Raw genomic sequence first — 26,878 nt, 5'->3', positions numbered from 1 at the left:
CTTAGGGGGCTGGTGCCCTGCACGCAGGCATGCCTCTAAGCCTGCCCCTGTCATGCAGGCTGGTCCCCCTTTACATCCCCTCCCACTCGCCCAGGAGGGCCAGGGAAGGCTGGTGGACACCTCACCCTGGCTGGGAGCAGGAACCGGCACACTCTAGGGCACTGTCGTTTTTGAGTAGTGCTACCTACTCCCCCCTCCTGAGCCGGGCAGGCCTCTCATGCTGTCAGTAATAACCACAGCAACTGTTTCTCGCCACAGATGACTCAGGGGACGACGACGACCAGGCTGCCTCCCCAGCTGACAAGAGTGAACTCCACGGCACCATCAAGAACCTCTCCCTGAAGTTAGATGACCTCAGCACGTGCAATGACCTCATCGCCAAGCATGGCGCCGCGCTCCAGCGCTCCCTGAGCGAGCTGGACTGCCTCCGGATCCCCTCCGAGAGCAGCGAGAAGCTGAAGGCTGTGAATGAGCGGGCCACCCTCTTCCGCATCACGTCAAATGCTATGATCAACGTAAGTGCCCACCGCACTGCTGCCCCGCACGGGGCTCCCCGAAGGGAAGTGCCTCCCTGTCACCAGCACCTGAGCAGGTGGCTGGGGTGCTTGACAGACCAGGGCTTCGTCTCAGGTGGCTTTAGGTCGTTTCCCAAAGCTGGCTCCTTCCTGCGCTCGAGATCCTCTGCGTCCTCTCACCCGTGCAGTCGCTGGGCGAGGACATTCTTTTCCGTTGTCTGGTGGAAACGAGTTGGGTGTGGAACCTGGTTGAGGCTGCAGGCGGGTCAGGCCTGGCTGAGGCCAGGGCTCCCGGCTGAGCCGCTGACTGTGCCCACGCAGTAGGGGCATGGCCGCCTCACTGGCCCACAACGGCTACCACTGCTTTCCCCCAGATACAAGGCAGAGGCAGCAGGGTCGGGACCGCGGGGCGTGCGTGTGCGGTGGCGGTGGCGGTGGCGGTTCCATTAGCCAGAAGAGCTTTAGAGCTGAGGCTGCCCTGCGCCAGGCCAAGCAGGCAGTAGCCAAATGAGTAACTGCAGTCTGTAAACTGAGAGGCCTGTGACACGGGGTTCTGGAAGCCACACTGCTGTGACAGGGAGGAGGGTCTCTCTGCGGTGGGAGAGAATATAACGCTTAGCCATGCTTCCAGACCCTCTTTCTGCCTGGTGAGTGTTCCCCAGAGATGTGTGCACTCGCTCCTTCAGGCCTCCACCCTCCAGAGAGGCCTGACTGCTACAGCCTCCTCCCAAGGTCAGCCCGGGCGTATCCTGACCAGGGGTGACATGCTGGGAGCAGGGGGGTCAGAAAGGGGCGGTACGGGGAAATGGAGGCCACACAGAGGTGACGGCCCAGTCCAGAGAACATGGTTTAGGCAGGCCAGAGACAGTGGGCAGTACTGGTGCCCAGGTGAGCACCAGGTGGGGATCCAGCCTCCAACGCAAGGGGGTGAGACCAGAGCAGGGTGGGGAGTGGGGACCAGGCTCTTTGCCTAACACCAGGAAACCCAAGAGTAGGGGGAAGATGGAGGCTGGAGCCCACCTCAGGCCAAGATCCCCAGGCGAAACCCTGGGCATCTAAGGCTTGCCTCAAGCCTGCTTCACTGCGCCTGTGGGCAGCATGAGGCAGGGCTAGGGGAGCACCCCAAATCTCCCACCCACCCTGCTCCCACCATAGACAGACAGGCTCAGGCCTGGAGCAGCCTGAGATACAGGAGGAAGCCTTAGGAATCCCCGCCCTGGAGCCTGAGGCTGAAGAGGTACACCCTGTTCCCAGACTTTGGGAAACACAGCCCACAGGTCCTCAGCCCAGCAGGTATGAGGACATTTGTCCATAGTGCTCAGGGGTGTGGTTGGTGCCACTTGCAGAGAGGCTGCTGGGCCTGAGCTCTGGGGCTGCCCTGTGTGTGGGCCCTGTCTTCAGTCTGCACTCACATTTTCCTGTGACCAGCCTCTCTCCTCACTGACCTCCTTACAGCCTGACTCTAGGGTCCCAGGTCTCTGCATTCTCTGAACATATATTAAGCATTTAACGACACGATGTGTTCATGTTTCCCCACCTCCCCAGAGCCACTGCCGCCCGCAGCTTCCCTGGCACTGTCTCCCCACCCACCCGGGCGGAAGCCACTTTGTCTTGAGGAAGCAGTTTTGGCTTTTCCCAGATAATGAGCTGCTCAGCTGGCGTCTCTAGCGAAGTGTTTTATCAGGCATCAGGGGCTCATCTGTGTGAAGCCATAGAAACAGCTCACCATCTAAGTGCGTAATGAATTGTTTGGTGGGAAGCACAGCCCCTGGTGTTGATGATGAAGCCTGTTTTCAGTTCTGGCACCGGGAGAGTCAGACAGAAGTGACAGGAGAGCTGTGCTCTGGGCTGGGCTCTGCCCACCTGCTAGTGGGAACCTGTCTTCCTGATTCTAGGACCTTCTATAGCCTGCTGCCTTGTAGAAGAGAAATAAACTCATCCCTCCCTTGAGCTGGGGTGGGAGAGTTGGGAAACTTTCCCCTGCCACCCCCACCCCCACGTCCGTACTCCACACCGCTGCTGACCGTCACCCTGTCCGCGGGTCCAGCATCTCATGCACTTTTCTACTGCAGCACCTTGGCAGGTCCTCCCTGCAAGGACAGGACAGTCTCCCTTGCAGTCCCAGCAGCCCAGAGGTTCCACGCCTGGCACTGTGCCCAGCATACGGGAGCCTCAGCGAACGACTGAGCGCACGCAAGCTGGTTGTGAAAGGACGCAGGAGCGAGTGAATGAGTTGCTTAGTGTCTGGCAGAATTCCCTAGTGGGTGATTCTGTGTCTGATCAAAGGCAGCCCAGCAGTTCCCTGGCTGGATTACTGCTTGGGTAGCTGTGAATTAGCCTGTCACTTAGGAGGAAGCTCACGGCACTAGAAATGACTGGTTCTTGGACCGAGGCTGAACGCCGCACGCCTGTGCAGGTGCTGCGCCAGCCTGGGTGTGGGACCAAAAGCCTGGACCCAGGTTGCGCCTGGTGTGGTAGCATCGGATCAGTCACGTGGTTTAAGGTGAAGAATGATGGAATTGATATGTTACCCTCTCATGTTACCCCAGCTTTGAGTATTAGTTTTATAAAGTGAAAAAAATAAATTCAAGTTTTGTTCTTTTTCCTATAACTTTATCTTTGGTGAGGCAGAGTGAGAGCCCCTGTTGCAAGGACAGGCCTTTGGGATGGTGGTGGTGGGACAGGTGCCCGCCCCACTTTCTTTCTGTTCCCTTGTTTGCTTTTGGCAACAGCCGAGAAGTCGGTGTCATTACAGCTTCCTTGCCATCATCATTTGTATTATTTAGGTGCCACCCTGAGGCCCAGAGCTGGCATTTTGCCCAAGGGTCACAGGCCCAGCTGCTGCATGAGCATTTGAGGTCACAACCATCGTTCCCTGGGCTGTCCCTAGTGCTGGCCATAGGGTCTCTGCAAAAGGCCCAGGGCTACAGCAGCTGTCACCAGGCTCAGCACACTGGGGCTCTCCCGGTTCTGGAGTTCTGGCCTCACGGCCCCTGTCCTGGGCAGAAGAACCCACAGTACCGCATGGTCACTCTGGGGGCAAGCCTGCCTTGGGTGGTGTGACTGAATCCCTCCCCCCATGCCAGGCTCCCCTTCCTGGCCTGAGGAAGCAGGTTCTGTCTGTGGGCCCAGGAAACTGCTGCTTCTGTGACTTTCACTTCCACTTCCCTGCCCCCTGAGCCCTTGAGACCTCCTTAAGCCACTCACCCACATCTCCTCTTCCTCTCGCCACAGTCCCAGTTGGAAGGCACTGAGGGCCTCCCGCGTGGCAGGTGGTGGTGGTGGTCTCCCTCTGCAGTGCTGGGCCCCCATTGGGCTTGCAGCCTGTGGGCTCGTTTCCCCCCAGCTGCTCCCTCGGCTCTAGAGGTGGGGCTGAGGAAGGCGGACTGCTCCTGACACGGCCCCAAAACTGAGCTGGGAGAGGCTCCTCAGAGTTGGTGACTCATGCAGGGCCCAGGACGAGGGCCCCTCCAACCACATGACCCAGTGGCCCTTAGGAGCTGTGAGTTCAGGTCAACCCAGCTCACCCCCACCCAGCACTTCGCAGCAGGGCAGCGTACGGCTGCTGGTGGACACTGAGGTATGGGAGGCCCTCCGTGATCCCTCCGTGGCCCAGCCAGGTCCTGGTCTAGGCCCTGGGCATACAGTGAGCAAAGCCTGGAAGCTGTAATCATGGAGATGACAGGGTGTGTCAGAGGTTAAAAGACCTTCAGAGGAAACAGAGCAGACTGGTGGGTGGAGCAAGAGGTCATGGACTCGGACTGGCTGCAGAGGAGGGGAGGTATGGGGAACCTGGAGAGTGGGGAGAAGAGCCTGAACCAGGCAGGCTGGGGTGACTGGGTGGGGGAATTTGGGGGAAACAGGAACCTGGTCACAGGAAACCTTGTGCATGGTCACTGAGAGCACTTTGCCTTCTACTCTGAATGAAGCTTGTGCAGCCAAGGAAAATAGTCCAACCCGCATTTTAGCAAGAGCCTGCCACTGCTTGGGAAACTGGCTATTGTGAGGCAGGGGCAGGTAGTTGGAGCTGTTTTGGAGTTTCCTGTTGTCAGGTAAGGGTGAGTGGCTACTTGGCCTGGGGGAGAGGAGCTGGAGAAGTAAGTAGTGGCTGCAGCTGTGTTGAGGGAAGGGCAGCAAAGTTGCTGTGGGGGTGAGAGAACAGAGCCCCCAGGAAGGACTGCAGGGTGTGGGCCTGAGCCACTAGAAGAATCGGGGGAGGCTTGCTGAATGACCTGGCCCCAGCCCTCACATGCTGGACACAGGCCCACTGATCGTCCCATGGGTTTGGGCAGGATGCAGATGGGCCTTTCCCAGGAACAGGTTTTGTGCAGCCAACTGGTGAGCAGAGCTGGTCTGTGAGCCACCAAAGACGGTTGAGGTGCCTGATGGGGGCAGAAAGCAGCAGGGGTGCTGGCCAACAGAGGGAGGTTGCCCACCAGGCCCACCTCAAAGGGCCCAATGGGATAGTCACTGCACTCTGCGTCCCTCAGTTTACAAAGGAAAGTGCTCAAGGGTCATATTTTGGTGCCTGCAGTAGAGCTGGTTGGGCAGGACAGGGGTGTGGATCTTGACAGTAGGGACTTGGAAAGCCTGTGCAGGAGCCGTCCCCAGCACAGCCAGACTGGGATGGAGTTGAGGGGAGCTGCAGAGCAAAGTGCTCAGAGGCATGGGGGTGGGGGAGGTGCAGAGGCCAGAGTGGGACACAGGGACGGGGCAGGTGGGGACAGGTGGGGACAGGCAGGGGGCAGGTACATCAGGTTTGCAGATGCAGAGGCAGCAATTCAGACCCAAAGCCTCAGATTTGGGGCATCATAGAAACAAAAGACCCAGATCAGAAGGAGCTGTTTACTGCTAGAAACACCCTGAGGCTTCTCTGAGCCCCATTTGGAAATCACGTGGGACTCCTTGTGCCCACCCAAGTGGAGCAGGGGTGAGAGCCCCAGAGCCACCCTGCCTCTTTCTTCCGGGGCACGTGGGAAGGTTCCTGTCCAGCTGACTGCTGTTCTGCTGCTGGCAACTTGCTCATTTGGGTTCTGGGGAGATGAATAGAAATAGATTCTAGAACTATCTAAAATCAGTTGGCAAACTGGCGGACAGATGGTGCTGGTTCCTGTGAGCAAGGAGTAAACTATTCTGAAGCTTGTGCAGAATGTGGAAAGGGCTATTTTAAAGTTTGAATCAAAGTGAAAAGCTGCCTCCCGCTGCCATGAGTGAATCACATCAAGGAGAAGCTGTGACTGTCCCCTCAGTGCTGGGGAAGGGCTGGCTGGCCCCTGTGTGCTGGGCAGCCTGTGCTGGGTGCCACGTGAGGAGTAGGGAGGATGCCCAGCCCTGAGAGCTGCTCAGCCTTGGGCCAGGAGGGTGGTGGATGTACAGTATGGTGGCCTGGCTTGTCCTGACCCAGAGGGGCCCCCCATCTGAGCCCAGCACTCCCATCACAGCTTCAGGGTCCCCACTCTTGGTCTTAGGGGCCTGAGATGGCCCGTGTTGCTTTTAGTGTGGCAGCCTCCGAGCCAGGCAGCCCTGGCCTGACTCAGCACACTGCCCCTTCCTCCTTCCAGGAGGTATGTACTGAGCTAGCCTGCTTTTCCTCAGTGGGAGGGGACGAGAGACCCTGTTGACCCCGTGTGTCCCCTAGTGAGAGTTTCTGGCCATGCAGAGGGGCTCAGGGAGACTGTGTCTCTGAATGATTTCCTCAAATTCTTTACCTTTAGGGCTACAGGCCAATGAGGGATAGGTCCACAATAATGCCAGCCATGTGAGGATCAATGTGCTGGGGTGGATGGTGGGTGGGCAGCCTCAGCCCCAGCAACCCAGAGGGCAAAGGGTCCAGCCACCCACCCACTTGGGATCCCCAAAGCCTGGGAGTCGCTGCAGACCAAACATGGCAGTCAGCCTGGCAGGTCTGGCTGGCTGCAGGTGGAAACGCAGCCCTTTCTCCCATCCTCCCAGCATCCAGGGTAACCAGACTCGCTGTGTGCTGATGGCTGGAGAGCCAGTCACCAAGCTGTCAGCCCAGGGAACCCTGCCACCCCAGCCTGGAACCTCTGGGCATTTGGCTCATCTCCCACCTGCTCTGTGAGTCCCAGAGCTGCCCACCCCAGTGTCCAGCCATCCTCTAGTACCTTTCTCATGCCGCTGGCTAGGAGGGCAGTGACAGTGCAGGACAGTGACTGATGGTTTCCAAGTAGCCACTGAAGGGCAGACCCCAGCAGGGTCCTGGCTCTGCAGACCCTCCTGAGAGCTTGAGAGGCTTCCCTGGATCACACACAGGATGGGCAGGGAACCAGGCCAGCTGACCCCAAGCTCTGCCTGCCCACATTTGGGGAGTGGCGAGTTGTCATCAGGATTAGGATTAGGAACAGCAAAAGTGGTAAGTTTGTCCTTCCTCCTGGGCACAGCTGGGGCAGAGGCTTCCAGCTTAGGAGGCTCTGCGTGACCAGCAGCAGCTTCCCTTGACGCTCACACACCTCTGCCCCAACAATTTCCTCTGAGCGGGGAGCTCTCACAGTGCCTTCCACCAGGCCAGGCTTCTGGGAAGGGGACTCCATGGTGGGCAGGCAGGGCCTGCTGGCCCCCAGCCTGTTGCTGAGCAGAGCCTGCATGTGGGGGCCGCATTTCTGACCTGGGCTTTCTGGTTCTCGCTCTGTTTTGAGCAGCTCAGTAGGCTCCCACCCTCCCCACTGAGGTAGAACCACACTGCCTGCTGCCCCCACACCTCTTCATCTCAGGGACTCTCTCAGTAGCCTTGAGGGTGGAAGGAAGAGGCAGGGCCGGAGCCTGGAACCTTGTTCCCATCCTGAGGACAATCACCCTGACTGGTCATAGAATTGGGGACTCCATAGGGGTCCTGGGGTTCAGTCCTGTGTTCATACCATGAGGATGCCAAGGCCCAGGAGGTCAGGGGCCTGCCTGCCCAGGGTGGGCAGCGAGGCAGTGCCCATGAGCGGCCTGATGCTGGACTCCTTATTCTGTCTGCTCCCTGGCCCTTGTAAGTGTCGTGTGGGTAGGGGGCTTCCAGGTGCCCCAGGCCCTGCTCCTGCTCAGGGCTAGGCAGGAGTTCTCTGAGAGTTGTGGCAGAGCCTCAGGGCAAACGTGACTGTGGGTTCAGAGCCTGGATCAGCCAGGCCCTCCCTGGGAGCCACCCCCAATCAGCCCCCCTGCTGGCCCCCAGGCCTAATCCAGCTTAGTGAGCAGATAGTAGTACACAGCCCAACTCAGCATTCCCCAGGCGGGTGGTGCGGCCAGGTCAGCGCCTGCCTGTCTCTGTTGTGTGGCCAGGATGGGGCCTGGAGAAGGGTGGCAGCACCAGAGGAAACTCTGGGAGTTGGGGATGGATACCAGGTAGGTACATTGGGGTCAAGGGGATGGTCAGGCTCTCCATAGCCCCCAGGATGACCAGGGTAGCTCATCTGTTGCAGATGACCCACTCCCACCCCCAGTGACAGAGGCAAAGGCCCTGGTCCAGCCACATGAGCCCCTAGATATTGCGGTATAGCAGCCTTAGCCCCAACCCCCTCTTCAGGCAACTGTGACACTCTCTGATCCTCTTGTACCTAGCCCAGCCACATGTGGCCAGGATTGAGGCCACAGCTGTCCTAGGGATTTCATTTCTTGTCCCCTTGCTGCTTTGTACCAGCCTGTCCTGCAGTGGCAGCAAGTTGAAGGTTATCAGCCAGAAGCTCTGGCCATGTGGACAATGTCCCCAGCAGCAGGAACAGGTGCTGGGAGGCAGGCATGACTGAGGCAGGGCTGGGTCCTGCTGCTTAAACAGTTATCCCCGACATCATTGCTAGTGCGCTTCTCCCAGGGCCCTGCTCCAGTCCAGAAAGGCCACGGGATCCACACCACTTTTGCCCTCCAGGGGCATCCAGCCAGCCATAAAAATCCCACCTTTACAAAATAGTGACATTGCTGGTCCTGTGCTTATCCTATTTACAGCTGCATCTATAAAATACTGTGCTACATTTAACATTTAGCAAGAATAACATTTAGTAATAACATTTAGAACTGCCCAGGCCTTGGTTGACCCTTGTTTTGTCTAACAACATTGCCATCATCTTTCACACTCTGCTTTTGCAGCTGGGAAGCCCAGAAGCCATATAGCACACTCTGACATGAGTTCATGGGAATTATTTACCACATCACAAGCCAGGGAGTAGTAGAGTCAGGCCTGGAGCCAGGTCTCCCTGGGCACACTCAGGCCCACCTCAGGGGTCCCCAAATTGCATGGTAGTGAGTGCAGCTCCACATCAGCAGATAAGCCTTAGAGAGCCATAATTTGCAAACTCAAAATAGCCCCAGACTTGCAACTGCCCTGGACGCAAGGCTCTCCTGTCCCCAGAGGCTGTTAAGTGCATAAGGAGATTTCTTTCCTTCCCTGAGAAGGTCTCCCCACCCCCAACCTGTGCCAGGACACCTGTCAGTATAAATCCCTGCCCCTTTTGGAGAAGTAGGTTAGTGGCTTAGGTGTGGCCACACGGGTACCGGCACTTTGACCTTTTAGGGAGGGTGGGGAGGCCCTTGAACTTGAGGTGGAGTGAACATACCTCCTCCCCAGGGTCTTGCAGGGGAGCTGCTGGGAACTGAGCCTGTTTCCTTATCTGTCAAATGGGGGTGATCCCACTCCTACCTGCCAGATTTTGCTGGGTGAGCTGAAACAGGAGCCATGAGCACAGGATCTGTCAGACAGTGTCTCACAGGACACTGCTTAGAGGGTAGAGTGGCTTGTGCAGGAACCCAGGCCTTCCCACTCCTGATATTGTGCCCCTTTCCACTATCCTTTGCTGGTTTACTTGGGCCTCCATTTCCACATCTTCAGAACGGGGGCAGGGGGAGGAGCCCTTGCTCTGCCCACTCTGCATGGGTGCTGGAGGGTGAGATGAGATGGAGGGAAGGTCCCCGGAGGAGGGCTTGTTAAAGGAGTGATGTGCCTGAGCAGCCACCCTCTCAAGCCCCTGGCACAGAGCCATGAGAAGCCTGCCCCTCGATGGGTGCTGGTCCATCCCGGGATACCACCCCACAGGAGGCTGCTCACTCATCCAAGGCAGCCTTGGCCACACCACCCTGGGTTTGGTGCTCTCAGATGGCATCGTGACTGTGGGATGCCGACCTGAGAGTTCCTGGCCTGGCTCTGAGAAAGCCAGGGCCCCCATGTCCCCATGAAAGCCACAGGGGGCAGCAGAGGTGTTTCTAACCACTCAGGGAAGGGGAGGGGAGACAGTACCCCAGGTCTTCCTCACTGCCCTGCAGGGGGTTGGTGGCAGGCAAGCTCTGTGCTCACAGGCCACTGCTCCCTCCCCAGGCCTGCAGGGACTTTTTGGAACTAGCAGAGGCACACAGCCGGAAATGGCAGCGTGCGCTGCAGTATGAGCAAGAGCAGCGCATCCACCTGGAGGAGACCATCGAGCAGCTGGCCAAGCAGCACAACAGCCTTGAGCGGGCCTTCCGCAGCAGCGCCTCTGGCCGGGCCTCCGACCCCACCAAGAGCTTCAGCCAGGGTGAGGGGCTGGGGCTGGGGGCAAAGAGAGGGAGTGTCAGAGTGTGTGGGGGCCCTTTAGGCTCTGGACTTCCTCAGGCGGGTGAGACGAGCTTTTGTGAATTCACAAACTGAGGCAGCAGCTCTGTGCGTGTCCCTAGGAAGCCTCTTGACTCCCAAAGGAGAGGACAGTGAGGAAGATGAGGATACTGAGTACTTCGACGCCATGGAAGACGCCACATCCTTCATCACCGTGATCACCGAAGCCAAGGAGGACAGGTGGGCTCTCCGGTGGGGCCGGCTGCCCTGGAAGGACCCTCTCCCGGGCCAGCCGCTCCTGCCTGGTCCTCCCCACGCGTGCTCCGTGTTCCTCTCTGTACCTGGGGTTTTCTTTTAAGTCTCTGTCCGGATGGCACTTTGCTTAGATTGGTTCTGTTGTTCCTTAAGTCAAAAATGCCCAAATCGAGTTTGTATCAGGGTTTCATTTTAAATGGACATGGAGAACAGGGCACTGGCTGGATCCAGTTCCAGCCTGGGGAGGGGGCGAGGGCTGGGAGCTGAGGGTTGGGGCTCCCTCAGTTGCGCCGCAGAGCTGCACAGGGTCCCAACCACCCCCTACCACCCCCTCCACCACGTCAGCATTCCAGAACAGACGAGAGATGCAGGAAGTCTCCAGTTCCAAGCCTTTGTTTCGTTTTTAATAAAAGCCTAATCTTTCAGGGTGTTTCTCAAAACACACAGTAGTAGCTGGGACATCAACTGTCTGTTGTCAGACACTCTGGGGACCCTGCTGGTGCACATGTGTAGAGGGAAGGCATTAGCCAGGTGGGCAGGTCTCCCACAGCTGGGCTGTGGCCAGAGGAGCACATGCCAGGGCTGGAATATCAATTTAATATAATTAGTTCTGTCCTCATTAAGATCTTCATTCTCATCAAATTGCTCAAGGTCCTAACAATAGAAGGGTTGGAGACAGGGCAGGGGTTGGGGGACACAGATGGCAATGAGCTCCACAGGCATCTGGGGCTCCTGCTGTAGCCTGGAAGGAGTTGAGTGCTGGGAACAGTGACATAACTGACTGCAGCCTGTGCGGCCCTCCGCCACCCTTACCCGTGGAGCTTGCCCAGAAGTGGATGAGGGACTGCAGGCTTCCGGCGGCCTCACTCCCCCATCTATTCTGCTGCCCACCACACGCCATCTGCCTTCCATGGGCCCCTGTAGCCCAGTCCAGGGGAGGGGACTGGTGAGGACCCTGGCCACTCCTTTGTTGCCTCCTTGGACACATGTACTTCACTACCTCCCTGTTGTGGTTTCTTCTAGGGAAAGGGCTATATGGATCCCTCTTACCCCTCAGGTGGTTTCCAGTCCCATCAGCAGTGTATTTCCAGCTCAGAATCATTTTCCAATTCCCAATATTTTAAAATTGTTTATATTGCTCTCAAAATGAGCGTGGCCTGGCCGGTCTGAACTTCCACTTTATCACCCAGCAGTGGCCCCCTCTGGGCTCTGCAGCCAGAAGGGTCCTGCTCAGGCTCCCTGCCCACCCTTTCTGCACCTGGAGCCCCCAGGGCCTCAGGCTTAGCTTCCTTCATGCCCCCTTCCAACAGCCTTCCATACCTCAGCCACAGCCCCAGGTCTCTGCTCCCATCCAACCTGCAAGCAGGTGACTCTCCTGCTCAACACCTCTTTGGCTCCCATGGCTCCTGGCATGGGGAGGCCTGCACTGCTGCCCCTCCCTCATGCTGTAGCTACACTGGGCAGTGACAGGTCCTCTGCCTGTGTATCCCCTCATCTGCAGCCCCACCTACTTCCCCCAATGACCTGGGCATAATATCCTTCACATGCCCTGACTGACAAGTGCCAGTCCCCTACCCCAGCTGGCCTAGGTCACCCCTCCTTGGGGCTCCCTGAGAGCCTGGGGCCATCAGCCATAGTGCCCCAGCTGCTCTGGCCAACCATCTCCCCACAGGTGTTCATGGGCACAGGGATGCATCCGACCCACATCCTGCCCTTCCAGAACCCATCTAGGGTAGGAGTCAGGCCAGTGGACAGAGCATAGTCAGGTGTGTCTGTGAAAAAGGGGCCATGGGACTCCAGGAGGCTCCAGAGGAGGTGCCCACCCCCTGGCCTCATCTGGTCTTGGGTCAACCAGGCCTCAGGAGGCTGTGTAAAGGGACCTCAGGTGAGGGATTTGCTGAGTATTTGCTTCCACAAAGTTTCAGTGCGTGGAAGCCCCTCCAAATCGCTGCCCTGGGTCCTGCAGCCCCAATTGAGTGTCCCAAATTGAGAGACCTCACTGGAGAGGAAACCTTGGGTGGGCTGCCCCTCGGATCTCACTGCAGCATCTATATAAAAGGTGGCCAGTCTTGGGGACCCCCCGAGTTTCACTGTACCTAATGGGGCCTTGCAATGCCATCCTGGAGAGGCCTCGGGATTTGTAAACAACCTGCCTCTCCTTTGTATTTCCTGCAGAAAAGCTGAGGATGGGATTACAGGCCCTGTGGACTGGACCTCGGCAGACAATGTGAGTGAGGGGGAGACCCCAGGGGTGGCTGGGGGGGGTGGCGGGCACTTTGAGCTCGGGGCCCCTGGGATGGGCCCAGCAGCCTGGCTCCCTTTGGTCCTCAGACTTCCCTGGGTCAGAGGTGAGGACAAGGCCAGAGGGCCGAGGGCCAAGGGTATGCTCTGGCCTTTGCTGATGTGCACACTCTGCTTCTCTGGCAGGTGCTGGATGGCGCCTCACTTGTACCCAAGGACACCCCCAAAGTCAAAAGGCGTGTCCGCATCCCCAACAAGCCCAACTACAGCCTTAATCTCTGGAGCATCATGAAGAACTGCATCGGCCGGGAGCTCTCCAAGATCCCCATGCCGGTAGGGCTTAGGCAGGGTAGCCTCACTGTCTCCTCTGGGGCTGTTTTCTTATGTGTGGATGGGAAGTAATGACCTATGTGAAGCACAAGCAGCTCTGGGGGTCTTTTTTTTTTTAATATATCTTTATTGATTTCAGAGAGAGGAAGGAAGGGGGTGGGGGGAGAGAGAGAGAAACATCAATGATGAGAGTCATTGATCAGCTGCCTCCTGCATGCCCCCTACTGGGGATCGAGCACGCACCCTGGGCATGTGCCCTGACTGGGAATCGAACTTCGATCTCCTGGATCCTAGGTCGATGCTCAACCGCTGAGCCACGCCCGGCTGGGCTGGGGGTTGTTTTCTTAATGACACCTGAGGAGCATGCACAGTAACAAATTATTGTGTTCATCAGCACTGCTGCAATCCCCCAAGAGCGGAGTCTCAGGCCCTGAGGGAGGGGCTCTGCGGGGATCAGAGACTTGGGGACCCCCAGAGCTTCACCACACCTAATGGGGCCTCATGATGCCCTGACTGTCCTGGCCTGTGTCGGTAGGAGTGGCAGGATTGGGCTGTGTGTGTAGACAGGTAGGCCCTCCTCCATGCCAGAAGCTGTTCCTGGGGCCCCACCAACAAGGTCACACAGTAGGCTAAGGGCAGAGCTAGCACCCTCTTGGAGGCTCCAGGCCAGACTTGGTTTCAGTGTGAAGTCCCTTCACATTCAGCCTGTGTCCCCATATTGCCAAAGTGGGGAAAGTAAAAGCACCCACTTCTGAGTGTCAGGGAAGACCCTGCCCGATGCTTGGCCCACGGTCACAGCCCTACTGAGGCCGAGATGGGGGCCCCTCCACAGGAGCTCTCAAAGAAAACTTGCATAATAGCTCAGCATATGAGAAAGGCCAGACCCACTTGGTCCGTTATCCACCGATTCCTGTGACTCAGTGTTGAACAAGTCAAAAGCCCTGGCCTTTCTGGTGTTTACATCCTAGGGTGGGAGACTGACAGCAAACAATGCAAGTGTGCAAGACAGAGCAGCAGGTCAGGAAGGTGTTGTCTGAGCAGCAGTGTCCCTGAACATGAGAAAAGCAAGGGTGCTGTGCTGACCCCAGGTCTGTGCTGGGAGCAGCTGTCTTAGCTGGACAGCCCGGCCTAACCCACCACCTGCCTGCAGGTCAACTTCAACGAGCCCTTGTCCATGCTCCAGCGGCTGACAGAGGACCTGGAGTATCACCACCTGCTGGACAAGGCGGTGAATTGCACCAGCTCGGTGGAGCAGATGTGCCTGGTGGCTGCCTTCTCTGTGTCCTCCTACTCCACCACTGTGCACCGCATCGCCAAGCCTTTCAACCCCATGCTGGGGGAGACCTTCGAGCTGGACCGCCTCGATGAGATGGGCTTGCGCTCCCTCTGCGAGCAGGTGAGGCCTGCTCACTGGCCAAGCTGCTCCTGCCAGGCCTGGGGGTCGGAATGAGACGAATGGGATGCAGCCTCTGACTCTGACGTGCCCATGCCCAAGGAGCCATCCAGCTGAGGTCTAGTCAGGCAGCTGGGACTCCTACGGCAGGGGCAGGCCCAGGCTTAGGGGCACACTGTCCCAGGAGGCATCCTGGACATGGTGAGAGCCACTATGGGAGGAAAGCCCAGTGAGGTATGTGTGGAGGAGGGGGGACTCCTCTCCTGGCCAGGTACTGAGGAACGGGGGCTCTGTGGGGAAGTCCCAGTAGGTTGGAGCATGAGGTAACCACTGAGCTGGCAAGAGGGAGCCTGCACGCTGTGGGGCTCTGGTCAGTGATGATGGAGGCCTGCATTTCGGGGGGCTCCAGGGGTCCTGCCCTGGGCACGGGGTCAGCTCACCTCCATCCCCTCCATGGCTTCCCTGCAGAGATGCACAGTCTCCCCCTGGGGCAGGGCCAAAACCAGGCCCCACAGGCTGGGAGCCTCAGCAGTGGCACCTCAAACTGATCCATGGCATCCTTGTGGGAAGAGGGGAGAGTCTGTTGGTGTCTCAGTGGGTGCTGAGAGGACCTAAACAGGTGCGCAGAAAGGTGCCCAGAACAAAGCTTCCAGGTTGGCTGCTGCCGAGTGTCTCCTTCATGCTGGGCATGGCTCTGGGCCCTGGGGTTGAGCTCAGAAAGCAAATTGTTCACAATCTGGTGGTGAGTTTAAAAGGCAGGCTCTGCTGCTCTGTGGACCTGTAGGAGGCAGCTGTGGTAGCTGGACCAGGGTGGGTCAGAGCCCGGGCATGTTTAGAAGGTGCAGCCTAGGGATCTGCTGATGCTCTGGATGTGGGGAGAGTGGGGGAAGCAGGGAGGTGGCAAAAATGGTCCCAGGTTCTTGGCCTGAACTACTGAGTGAATGCATTACTTTGTTCAACAGTGTTGATCAAGTGCCCATGACATGCCAGGTGCTATTCAGGCATTGAGGGTACAGCCAGCTGGGATGTGACTTTTCATGGGGGTAGGGGATAGGACTGTGTATGTCAGATGGTTCTGGCTCTTTTTGCAAGAAGCTGGTCAAGGAGTAATTTGGCTGAGTGAGTAAGGGAGGGCAAAGAGGAAGCCAGGCAGGCAGCCAAGGGACTCTGGCACCTGGAGGAGGCATGACACCCTGACTTGTTTTATTGGGGTCCCCCACTTGCCATGGTGTGAGTGGAGCACAAGGCATAAGGGTGGAGCAGGGAGGCCTTTGCACCATCCACTGTGGCCTGGGGACATAGGGCAGGAAGAGGAGGATTCTGGGTGCATTATGAAGAACAGCCAGGATTTGCTTAGGATTAAATTAGGAACATGAGGAGGGGCCAGGGCTGACTCCAAAGCATTTGGTGTAAGCAGCTGGAAAGACCAGATTGCCTGCTCAAGAAGATAGTGCGCTGACGCAGAACCCCAGGGCTAGCCCCTGGGGTTACATCCCTGAGTTTGCTAGCTGGTATGTGGGGCAATAGGCAGGCTCAGGGACACTCGCCCATCCCACAGGAGTGGTAGCAGGTTTGGCCTGTGCTTCTGAGATGTAGGAAGGAAGTGGGCAGGCGGGGGCATCAGGAGCTCTGGTCAGTTTGAGAAGCCATCTGAGTGGAGTTATCCAGTGGGCAGGTGGAGGGCACAGCTGCAGTTCTGGGGCAGGGGCCTGACTGATGACGTGACATGGGAATAAGGTGCCCTGGGGAACAGCTGAGCCCAAGGAGCTACAGAAATGAGGAAGAAGAGATAGGGAAGGTTGATGGTGTCCTGGCAAGGAGACAGTGATCAGGGGTGCCCAATGCTATGAGAGGAAGGGGTGGAGGTGCTAGGGGCCCTGGCATGGGTGGGCAGAGCTTGCACCACCAACTGGGCCCACAGCAGGTCACCCACCTGGACTCCCACCCTGAAGCCAGGCTGGCCAGATGGCAAGGCCCACCTCTGCCCCTCAGTTAAAATGGCTTCCTCAGTCTGGGCCTCTTCAGTGTAACAGCACAGTAGACATGCCCCTTTGTGGGGGAGGTTAACTAGAAAGCAGGCACAGAAGCCATCGGTGGAGAGGAATGGTTTCACTTTATCAGCCCTGAGCACAACCTATCACAGGTACCATGACATCCCTGAGGCGCAGGCTCTGTCATCAGTCGCCACCATTTCACAGCCCGAGAGTTAGGCATAGAGGCGCCCCAGCCCTTGTCTCACAACCATAGCACGTTGCTGCACCTGCTGCCATGCCCTTGCTTTTCCCCTTGGAACACTGTCCCTTCTGGGGCCTTCCATGGGTCTGTGGCCCTAGAGGAGCAGTCAGGCCTGCTGTTGGGGCCACAGAACTGTTCTTACTGGGACAGGACAGGCTGTCTCTGGCTGGCTGGGGGGACAGGCCTGGGCCCATGTCCAGAAGACACTCAAGTCCTGTGGGTCTGGTCTCAGGTGAGCCACCACCCCCCATCAGCCGCGCACCATGTGTTCTCCAAGAACGGCTGGAGCCTCTGGCAGGAGATCACCATCTCCAGCAAGTTCCGGGGAAAATACCTCTCCATCATGCCACTAGGTGAGCTGGCCCTGTGCTCTCCCATGGCAGAAAGACTTTCTGGATGAGGGGGAGGGTTTTCCCAAACCCAGAAGTCAGCTTGGCATCTCCAGGGGTGACATTAGTTTCCCTGCAGATGTTCCCTCCCCCACAACCCCAGGCTTCCTGGATGCTCCCTGGCCTGTGTGTCCCTTCCCGTCTACATGAGTACTGCTCCACTTCTCAGGACCCTGGGACTGTGGGTGGGCAGGCTGGCTGGGGTCCAGCATGGTTTCCATGACATCTGACCCCGTATCTCGCCTCTAGGTGCCATCCACTTAGAATTCCAGGCCAGTGGGAATCACTACGTGTGGAGGAAAAGCACCTCAACTGTGCATAACATCATTGTGGGCAAGCTCTGGATTGACCAGGTCAGGGAGTGCCCTTAAGGAGGGGGTGTGTGTGGCCTGGGGATAGACCGCTGACCACTATCCTCTCTCACCAGACAGGGGACATTGAGATTGTGAACCATAAGACCAAGGACCGGTGCCAGCTGAAGTTCCTGCCCTATAGCTACTTCTCCAAAGAGGCGGCTCGGAAGGTAAGCAAGGCCACCTCTCAGCCTTGGAGGGCCGACCCAGAGAAGGCCTGTGCCCATGCTGGTCCTGCCAATATCCACAGGTGACAGGCGTGGTGAGTGATGGCCAGGGAAAGGCCCATTATGTGCTGTCAGGCTCGTGGGATGAACAGATGGAGTGCGCCAAGATCGTGCAGAGTGGCCCCAGCAGCCCCAGCTTGGAGGGGAAGCAGAAGACGGTATACCAGACGCTGCCGGCCAAGCTGCTGTGGAAGAAGTACCCGCTGCCGTAAGTGGGGCTGCAAGGGATTTCTGAGGGCAGTGGGCAGGGTGAAGCGCAGATGAGGAGAGGAAGGGGAGGCAAGTGGGCAGTGGACAGGCAAGCCACCCTGCCCAGCAGGAAGCAAGAGGCACGGGGTCAGAAGGGGTCAGCTCACATGTGGGCAGAAAGCAGTACTGTGTGGTTGACATCCCAGCATGGGAGCCAGACACCCAACTGTAAGTTAGTGACATTATCCCAGGGTAGTAAGTCCTATGCAGAGACTTCAAACAGCTCATGGTGCAGAGTCCCCATAGTCCAAGGACTGAAAACCAAGAAACAAACTACAAAAAGTGGTACAACAGACTCCAAAGATGGAAAAATAAAATAACTGAAATTGAGAACTCCACAGGAAGGTTTAATGGAATCTATCAACTGAATATAGGTCAGAAGAAATAATAAAAAGCCAAAACTTGGAAGAGAGTTAAGAAGCTAGAGGAAGAAGGCTTACCACGCAGTGACTCAGACAGTCCCGGAGCCCGTGTGAGTGCACAACCTCTGTCAGATCCCCAGGGCAGCCCTGTGGACGTCTAGTGTGAGAGTGTGTGCTAGTCTGGAAGGGAAGAGACTGTATCTAAACAGAAAACAGAATTTTCCATGCATAAATCTATACAGTGAAACTGCTGAAACTAAATAAAAAAGAAAATACTAAGCAGCCAGATTTTAAAAAGAAATTACTTCCTGAGGAAGAGCAGACTGACAGCTGTCACCTCATCAGCAGTAACGGGAGTTTGAAGACAGATGAGATCTTCCATGTGTGTAGACTCACTGCTAGAAGTATACACCCATCAGGAACATCTTTACAGAGTGAGGTTCAAACAGACATTTTCTGACAAGTAAAAACTTATTTTGCCACCAGCAGACCTGTACTAGAGGATATAACTCTAGCAGAAGGAAACTGACAACAGATGGAAGATCTAAGATAACAGTGAATAAACACACACAATAATGAGGGATTTAAAATTTAAACATAAAAAGTGACTGTGTGATCATGTACGTCAAAGAGGGATAAATGGAAACTTCTTGAAGACCCATCTGCTACCTAAGGGAAGGGTCAAGATGTGCGTTAACTCTGACTGTATGAAGTATGCCTATTCCTAGAGTAACCACTAAAATAATGTTTAAAAATGGAGAGGAAAAATATTTAAAGAAATCATGGAGATGAAGTCAGGTTGAAAGGGCCTCTAGAGTTCCAGAGACAAGAGGTAAAGAAAAACTTTTCCCTAGACCACACTATAATGAAAATTAAGACCACCAAGGAGAAAATTCTCATAGCTTCCAGAGAGGAGTGAAAGGTTTCAGTCAAGGATGAGAATCAGACTGACATCGGATTTTTCAACAGCCAATGTTGGAGTAATATTTTCAAAGTAATGAAGAAATTAGGTAAAATTTTCTATTCAGCCAAGCTATCATTCAAATATGAGGTCATGATAAAAATATGTCCTTAGGAAACAGCCTCAACAGGTTTAATACCCCAAAACCCACAATGAAAAAGGTATTTGGATACAGGACAAAAAAGGGGGAGAAAAAAATCCAGAAGATGCTGCAGTATATACCAAAAGAGGAAATGTCCCAATAATCAGAATTGAAAGTATAGATAACCTGTGTAGATATGTTAACCTGATGGGGTTTGGAGAGGTTGAGAAGGACACCAGGGATGTGAAGAAATGCTAAGTTCTTATTAGAAGGAAGAGACATATATATTTTTAATAGTAAGAAGAGATTAAAAAGAAGTATAATAAATAAAAACAGTAAATTAACACAGTAGAAAAATGTCAAAAAATAAGTAGATAAAACTCACCAGTTAAAAAAGCAAAATACTGACTGATAGGATTTTTTAAAATCCAGATACATGCACCTTCTAAGAGATATCCAAAACATGATGGGCAAAGGTTGACAGTAAAAGATAAATATATCATGAAAATACTAACCAAAAAAGCTATAATAACTGTATTAATATCAGGTAAAGTAGACTTTAAGACAAAGGCATTATTAGGGATAGAAGAGTTGCTAAATGTTAAAAGGTTGAGTTCTTCAAGAAGATATAGCAGTTTCAAACATTGTACATGTAATGAAATGGCCTCAACAATGTACCAAGCACATATTGGTAGTAAAGGGAGAAACTGATAAATCCATCACCACAGTGGGAGATTTCAATACACCCCTCTTACATGTTGATAGGTCAATGGGGGAAAAAACAATTGGAGATCGAAATAACACAGGATATACACAAACTTACAGTTGCAACAATCAGAGAACATACGTTTTACTCAAGTATTCATGGAATGTATACAAAAATCAATTGTGTAGTAAACCCTAAGTAAGCTTTGACAAATTTACAGCAGGTAGCATACAGGCCACAATCTATGATAAGATGATTAAGTTAGAAGTTATGAACAAGATGACAAAAAGTCCCCACATATTTGGAAATAATTGTAAGTCGCTAAATAGATCATAAAATAAATAAATTAGATAAAATAAATTAGAATGGAAATTTTAAATACCTAGAACTGAATGAGACTGTGGCTGATGTAACAAAGGCAATGCTTTGAAGGAAATGTATTGCCTGAAATAGGTAAATAAGTTTATTAATTTTGAGGGGTTTTTTCTCTTCTGAGTTTCCGTTCTAAGGAGGAGGTTAAACATATAAAACCAAGGACAGAAGAAAATATACTTTAAAAATAAGAATAATAAAATAGCAAATAGTAAAATAAAGATGTTCAAAAGCTGCAAGTTGATTCTTTGAGGGGAAAAAAACTGACAAAGTACTGGCAATATTGATCAAGAGAAAATATAGAAATAAGTATTAATGAAAAGAGTTTCTTATGACATACAAAGTATAAAGAGGTAATTCAGATGAGGACGAACTCTTTAAAAATAACTTATAAAGAACTGAGTCTAGAAGAAATAAAAAGCATGAATAGTCCTATAATAACTTAAGAAATGGAAGTAGTTTAAAAATTCCCACAAGGAAAACACAAACCTCAGATAATTTTATAAGTGAATTCTACCACATTTTCAAGAAATATCCCTATTTTATATAAAATCTTTCAGACCATAGAAAAAGAAGAAATATTCTTCTGTCTTATACTGTGAGGCCAGGTAACCCTGATACCAAACCAGGCTAAGAGAATAGTAGGAAAATAAGTTTTACCCTGTTTCACTCAGGAATATATAAGCAAAATTCCAAAACAAGACATCAGAAAATCCAACAGTGTATAAAAAAGATAACATTCTTCAATTATGTTGAGTTTATCCTGGGTATGAAAGGATGATTTTACATTAGAAAATCCATAAGTTAATTCATCACAATAAGAGATCTCCATAGGCTCAGAAAAAAGTATCTTAGATGCCTCAATATAAGATTAATACACAAAAGTGACCTGCATCTCTACACACTAAAACAACACAACTAAAAAAATATAATTTAAGAGAAAACACCAATTATCCTATCAAAACATTAAGGACCTTCTAATAAAATGTACAGTCAAGGTTTCTATGCTTTACTGAGATGGCAAAGAAAAGCTAAACAGATGAGAAAGATACCATATTCATGGATAGACTTAGTATAATAAAGATCTCATAATCCAAAGAGTCAGTAGATCAAATAAAAATCCCAATAGTGACTTTCATGGAACTTGATATGATTTTTAAATTTATAATGAAGAGTAAAGGGCCAGGACATTTATAAAGAAGAAGAATGGAGAGAAAAAAGGATTTGCTCTACCAGATATCAGGACTAAACTGAAGCTATAGTGGATCAGAATAGTAAACCCATGGGCTTATTTATCTTTGGTATATTAACACGTGGCCTATCAGATCAGGTGAAAGATGGCACTGTTCACTAAAAAGATTAACCGAATCGTCCCCTTACTTTATAACAAAAATCAATTTGGGATAAAGGACTTACAGTAAGTATTGTTTGACTTGCTGTTAAAGAATAAGTTAAACTCTAAGTAGAAAATATAGATGAATACCTTTCAGACTGTGTCTTGTTTAAGATATATTTCCTTACAAAGAACCACTGATGCATTCAACAATATTAAAAAGAAATTTTACTCATTAAGACAATTTTAAAGATTTTTAAAATTGATTTTAGAGAGAGGGAGGAAGGAAGGGAGAGAAACATCAATCAGCTAACTCCCACATGTGCCCCAGCAGGGGATCGAACCCACAACCTGGGCATGTGCCTGGCCCGGGAGTCGAACCCACCACCCTTTGGTGTATGGGATGATGCTCCAAGCAACCAAGCCACACAGGCCAGAGCTAAAAAACAATTTTTAAAAGTGAAAATACATGAACTTGGAGGTGGTGATCACAATACTTATACCTGACAAAGGATTAGTATCAAAATACATAAAAAGTATTTTACCACAATTAAAAATATTTTTAAAAATATAAAGAACTTCTAACCAATAAATAAACAAAAACAATCCAGGGAAAAAGTGCAAGAGTCATGAACAAGAATGTCAAGAACAAGAAAAAACATGTATGGCCAGTCATATGAAAATGATCAACATCATTGATAACCAGGGAAATGCAAATAAAAACCACAATGAGATACCATTTTACCTTCATTTAATTTGAAAAAAATGAAAGTCTGCAAGTACTGAGTGTTGAAGATGATGTGGACCCACAGTATCTCTTACACATTGCTGGTGGGGGTGGGAGTTTGTACAACCACATTGGAAAGCAGGTCAGCCTTACCTCCTAAAGAACGTTACAGACTCTATAGCCCAGCAATTCCACTTCTAGGTATGTACTCAAGAGAAACTCTTGCAAATGTATAATAGGAAACATGCATAAGATAACTCCACAGTAAAAATTTGGAAACAACCTAAATTTATTGATTGAAGAACTAGTATATTCACAGGAGAGATTATACAGTAGTTGAAATAAATGAACCACAGCAACATGCAACAATATAAATGTAAGCAATATAAAAGTAAAAAAAAGAAAAAAAGAAAAAAGGAAGTCCCAGAAGGTTAAATACATCATGATATTCTTTTTATAAAATTAAAAATAAGAATGTAAAATAGCCCTGGCCAGTGTCACTCAGTGGTTAGAGCGTTGGCCCCTTGCACTGAAGGGTCTTGTGTTCAATTCCTAGTCAAGGGCACGTACCTGGGTTGCAGGTTTGATTCCTGGCCCTTTGGGGCGCATGTGGGAGGCAACCAATCAATGTGTCCCTCTTACCCCCCCCCCCTTCTACTCTCTCTAAAAAAATCAATGGAAAAAATATCCTTGGGAGGATTAAAAAACAAAAAAATGTGTATGTATTTTACATATGAAAATATATGTATTTTAATACACATACACACACACTTATGACTTTAAAGATACAATAAAATTATATTAAAAGGAAAGCAAGGGACTGGTGAACCCAGGAATCTTGCTGATGGCTACTTGAGAGGGGATGGATTAATGAATTTTCCATATGCTTAGATGTAGGTTTTGTCAGGATTATACCTTTTGTTTCGGGTGGCGAGGTTGCAGTAATACAAGCAGGCCATAGAAGGGCAATAAAGAGAGGGAGTCATGTACCAAGGACTATAACTAATCCCCAACTGTGCACCTGAGGTTCAAAAAAGGAGAGTAAAAAGAGAAAACCAAGATAGACTTAAATCTAACACATCAGTAATTACATTCAGTGCCCACCCCATTATAGGCATAAGATTTCAGACAAGTTTTAAAAATCCAACTATATGTGACTCACAAGAGATATGTCTTAAAATGTAAAGACTAGAGCGCTGGCCAGGTGGCTCAGCTGGTTGGAACACCGTCCCGTGCAACAGTAGGTTGCGGTTTTGAATCTGGTCAGGGCACATACCTAAGTTACAGGTTCAGTCCCCAGTTGGAGCACATAGAGGAGGCAATCGATCATTGTTTCTCTCTCTCCTTTCCTCTCGCTCTAAAAAAAGTTTTAAAAATCAATTAAAAAACACACATATATCCTCCAGTAAGGATTTTAAATGAATGAATGAATGATAGGAAAAGCTATGCCCATAGAAATACCAAACAAAACCTACTGTAGCCATATTAATATTGAAAAACAGACTTGAAAACAAAAAGACTAGAGATAAGAGGGACCTAATTCACCATGAAGATGAGTTTTACATTTGAGTGTACCCTGTATCTATCTCAACATAGTCTCGAAATATAAGGAGAAATGGACTAATCTACCACAAAAGTGGGAAATTTTAACACATCTCTCTTAGAAATTGATAGGAGTAAAAAATAAAGTCAGGAGGATAATTTCAAACAACAGAACCCACTGGCCATTTGTCTAACGCTGTACTGAACTCTAGAAAACACGTTCTCTTCTGTTACACATGGAGCATTTGCAAAAACTGACCATATACTGGACCATAAAGCAAATTTCAAGGAACTGAAATTATACCAAGTATACTGTATGACTCCGAGGCAACTATGCCAAAAAGAAAATTGACTAGAAAAATAAGTTCATAAATTTAAGAAATATACTTCCGACTAATCCATGGGTCAAAGGAGATATAACGGAAATTAGAAAACATTTACAACTGTATGATTGAAAGTAATACATACCAAAAATGGTGGGATTCAGCTAATGCAGTACTTGGGAGTGAAATATAGTCTTAAAATGCACATTAGAAAAGAAAAACAGATGAGCTAAGCATCCATCTCAAGAAGTTAGAAAACTTCTGACCTGAGTTGAGCGTAGAGGGAAGGCTCATAAAACCATCACCACAGATACAGACAGGGACGTTGTTACGTCACAGACATTATAGCAAATACTAACGAGGATATTATGAAACAACTTTACACTGATAAATTTGGAAAAGTGGACAAAATGGGAAAATTCCCAGAGAAGTATAATGTAGCGAAACAGATGTAGACAGTGGTGTGGGGAGTAAAGAGCAGCTGAACGGAGCAGCGGGGCTTCGCCAGCTCATCAGGGCTACACTCTGGAAGGGAGGTCGGGCGGAGCAGGGGGTCCTGGCTGCCTAGGGCCAGCGGAGGGGCGTGGGGGTGCTCATGCCGTGGCCCCTGCCGCAGGGAGAACGCGGAGAACATGTACTACTTCTCGGAGCTGGCCCTGACCCTGAACGAGCACGAGGAGGGTGTGGCGCCCACTGACAGCCGCCTGCGGCCAGACCAGCGACTGATGGAGAAGGGGCACTGGGACGAGGCCAACACGGAGAAGCAGCGGCTGGAGGAGAAGCAGCGCCTGTCCAGGCGCCGCAGGCTGGAGGCCTGCTCGCGGGGCTGCAGTGTGGAGGACGGTGAGGCCGGAGGGGAGGAGGGAGTTCCCCAGGGAGAGGGAGGGGGTGCCGAGGCGGTGCCGGGGGGCTCCGGAGGAGTCCGCCTGCCCACTGGCCGCTGCTGTACCTGCCCAACAGAGAAGGAGGCCGACGTGTACACGCCACTGTGGTTCGAGAAGAGGCTGGACCCACTGACCGGCGAGACGACCTGCGTGTACAAGGGCGGCTACTGGGAGGCCAAGGAGAAGCAGGACTGGCACATGTGCCCCAACATCTTCTGAACGCCACCCCCTCCTGCAAATACAGGCTCTGCACAGCCTGGTCCACCTTTTACCGAATGCACTCAATTTACTCCTTAATGGCCCTCCCCCCCCTTCCCCCCCCCTTTTTTTTTAAAATACTTTTTTTGGGCTCCCACCTTGGAAGGAGGAAGTGCTGACCCGGTTCTCTCCAGCCCCCAGGTGCCCCGGGTCACCTGTGCCCCTTCATTATGGACTTGGGCTCCATCGGGACCCCAGCTCCCAGTTACCACAACTCAGGCAGGCTGGCCTGGGCTCTGGACTGCCCCGTCACCAGCCCCACCCAGGGAGGAACTGACCCCTCCTAAGGAGCCGATTTTGACTTTTTTAGAAAAACGATCTCCACTTCTTTCCAGCCAAGATGTTTAGTAAATATTTTTAGTACAGCACTTAGTAGACAACTTTCTAAGTGTGCTTTCTTGCCACAAAAGTGTCCTGGCAAGAGTCCCTTCTTTTTAAGACATCAAGAAGCCAGACAGACCCTTTTGAGTCCAGAGTATTTTGTAGCTCAGCATAGCAAGACTGTCCCCCAGGATCCCAGGAGCCGAGAGAGAAGGGATGGGAGGGGCCTCTGGGCGCAGGAGAGCACAAATTGTCTCTGGAGCTACAGCCACCATGGGTGAGGAGGGCACTGAGGGGCCCCCATGTAGATTTGAGGGCAACCTAGCCTTGGCCATGCAGGGGCTGCTCCCCGGCCCCAAAGAAGCCAGGAAGGGCTGGGGGCAGGGCCGGCAGGTGCTTCTGCCCCAGATCCAGGCCCTAAATCAGCAATAAGAACAAACCCTCAGCTCAGCCTGGGTGGTGCCCTGGGCACCAGAGACCTAGTAGCATCTGGCCTTGGCTTCAGGCACCTCTGGGGTGCCCCATCTCAGTACCCTTGAACTCTTTATTTGCCTGATTTATTTATATAATATATAAATATATATAAAATAGCTATTTTGCTTAAATTTGTATGGTATGTGGAAATGAAAAAATGATGAAGACAGGGCACTTCTGTCTGAGTTTGGCCCTTTTCTCAGCTGTGCCCTGCCCTCTCCTTGGAACCCACTTCCAATGGCTTCTGCCAACAGTGAGGGACTTGGGCCACTGTCCCAACCCCTAATACCTCCCACTCCAACCCTTCCCACTTCATTTTGGTCCTGAAAATTCATCACAGGGTTTTTCTTTCTACTCCAGGACTGGTTTTGTTTTTTATAAGGAAAAAAAAAGCGAAAACACCAACTTGTGAAATGCCTTAGGGTGCCCACTCAGGAGAGTCAGAGGGCAGGTGGCCCCACTGGGCCTGCAGTAGAGCTGTACAGTGTACCTCTTCTCCACGCTGTGTGGTGAGCACCATCTGACTGGTAATAAAAACCTTGGATTTGGAGTTTTCCATGGCCCTGGCCCTGAATCTGTCTGTGACTCGGTAGAGCAGGACTAATTAGAACAGGTAATAATAGCCGGCAAGGTGGCATGGGGAAGAATGTGGGGCTTTATTCTGCTTGCTCTGAGCAGGCAGCAGGTGGTTGGTCTGGATGCGGAGGGGTGGGATGGAAGACCTAGTGGGATGGGGTCTGGGCCAGAAAAGGCTTTTCTAGAAAAATGTATAAGGGCTGAGTCAGCATTTAGGGATGGGGTCATAGCTTTACCTGGGACTGTTTGGGGC

At 52.0% G+C, this 26,878-nt stretch overlaps 1 protein-coding gene across 1 annotated transcript in view; it reads left to right on the top strand.

Annotated features, from left to right (window-relative positions):
* OSBP2 (oxysterol binding protein 2) overlaps positions 1-26,605 on the top strand; it is a 93,199-nt gene extending 66,594 nt beyond the window's left edge. The window contains exons 3-14 of the mRNA XM_087828728.1: positions 259-515; positions 9,820-10,015; positions 10,155-10,272; positions 12,463-12,514; positions 12,715-12,861; positions 14,009-14,254; positions 16,719-16,839; positions 17,125-17,228; positions 17,303-17,398; positions 17,479-17,663; positions 24,729-24,960; positions 25,075-26,605. Of these exons, the coding sequence (XP_087684854.1) occupies positions 259-515; positions 9,820-10,015; positions 10,155-10,272; positions 12,463-12,514; positions 12,715-12,861; positions 14,009-14,254; positions 16,719-16,839; positions 17,125-17,228; positions 17,303-17,398; positions 17,479-17,663; positions 24,729-24,960; positions 25,075-25,215 (1,895 nt within the window). The 3' untranslated portion in view covers positions 25,216-26,605. The remainder of the gene's footprint in view (positions 1-258; positions 516-9,819; positions 10,016-10,154; positions 10,273-12,462; positions 12,515-12,714; positions 12,862-14,008; positions 14,255-16,718; positions 16,840-17,124; positions 17,229-17,302; positions 17,399-17,478; positions 17,664-24,728; positions 24,961-25,074) is intronic.
* The last annotated feature ends 273 nt before the right edge of the window (positions 26,606-26,878 follow it).

The sequence above is a fragment of the Miniopterus natalensis genome, chromosome 20, assembly GCF_054644295.1.
Source record: "Miniopterus natalensis isolate mMinNat1 chromosome 20, mMinNat1.hap1, whole genome shotgun sequence".
In the NCBI taxonomy this organism is placed as follows: Eukaryota; Metazoa; Chordata; class Mammalia; order Chiroptera; family Miniopteridae; genus Miniopterus; species Miniopterus natalensis.
The sequence above is the reverse complement of the archived record's forward strand: the minus strand, read 5'-3'. Positions and strand labels throughout refer to the sequence as shown.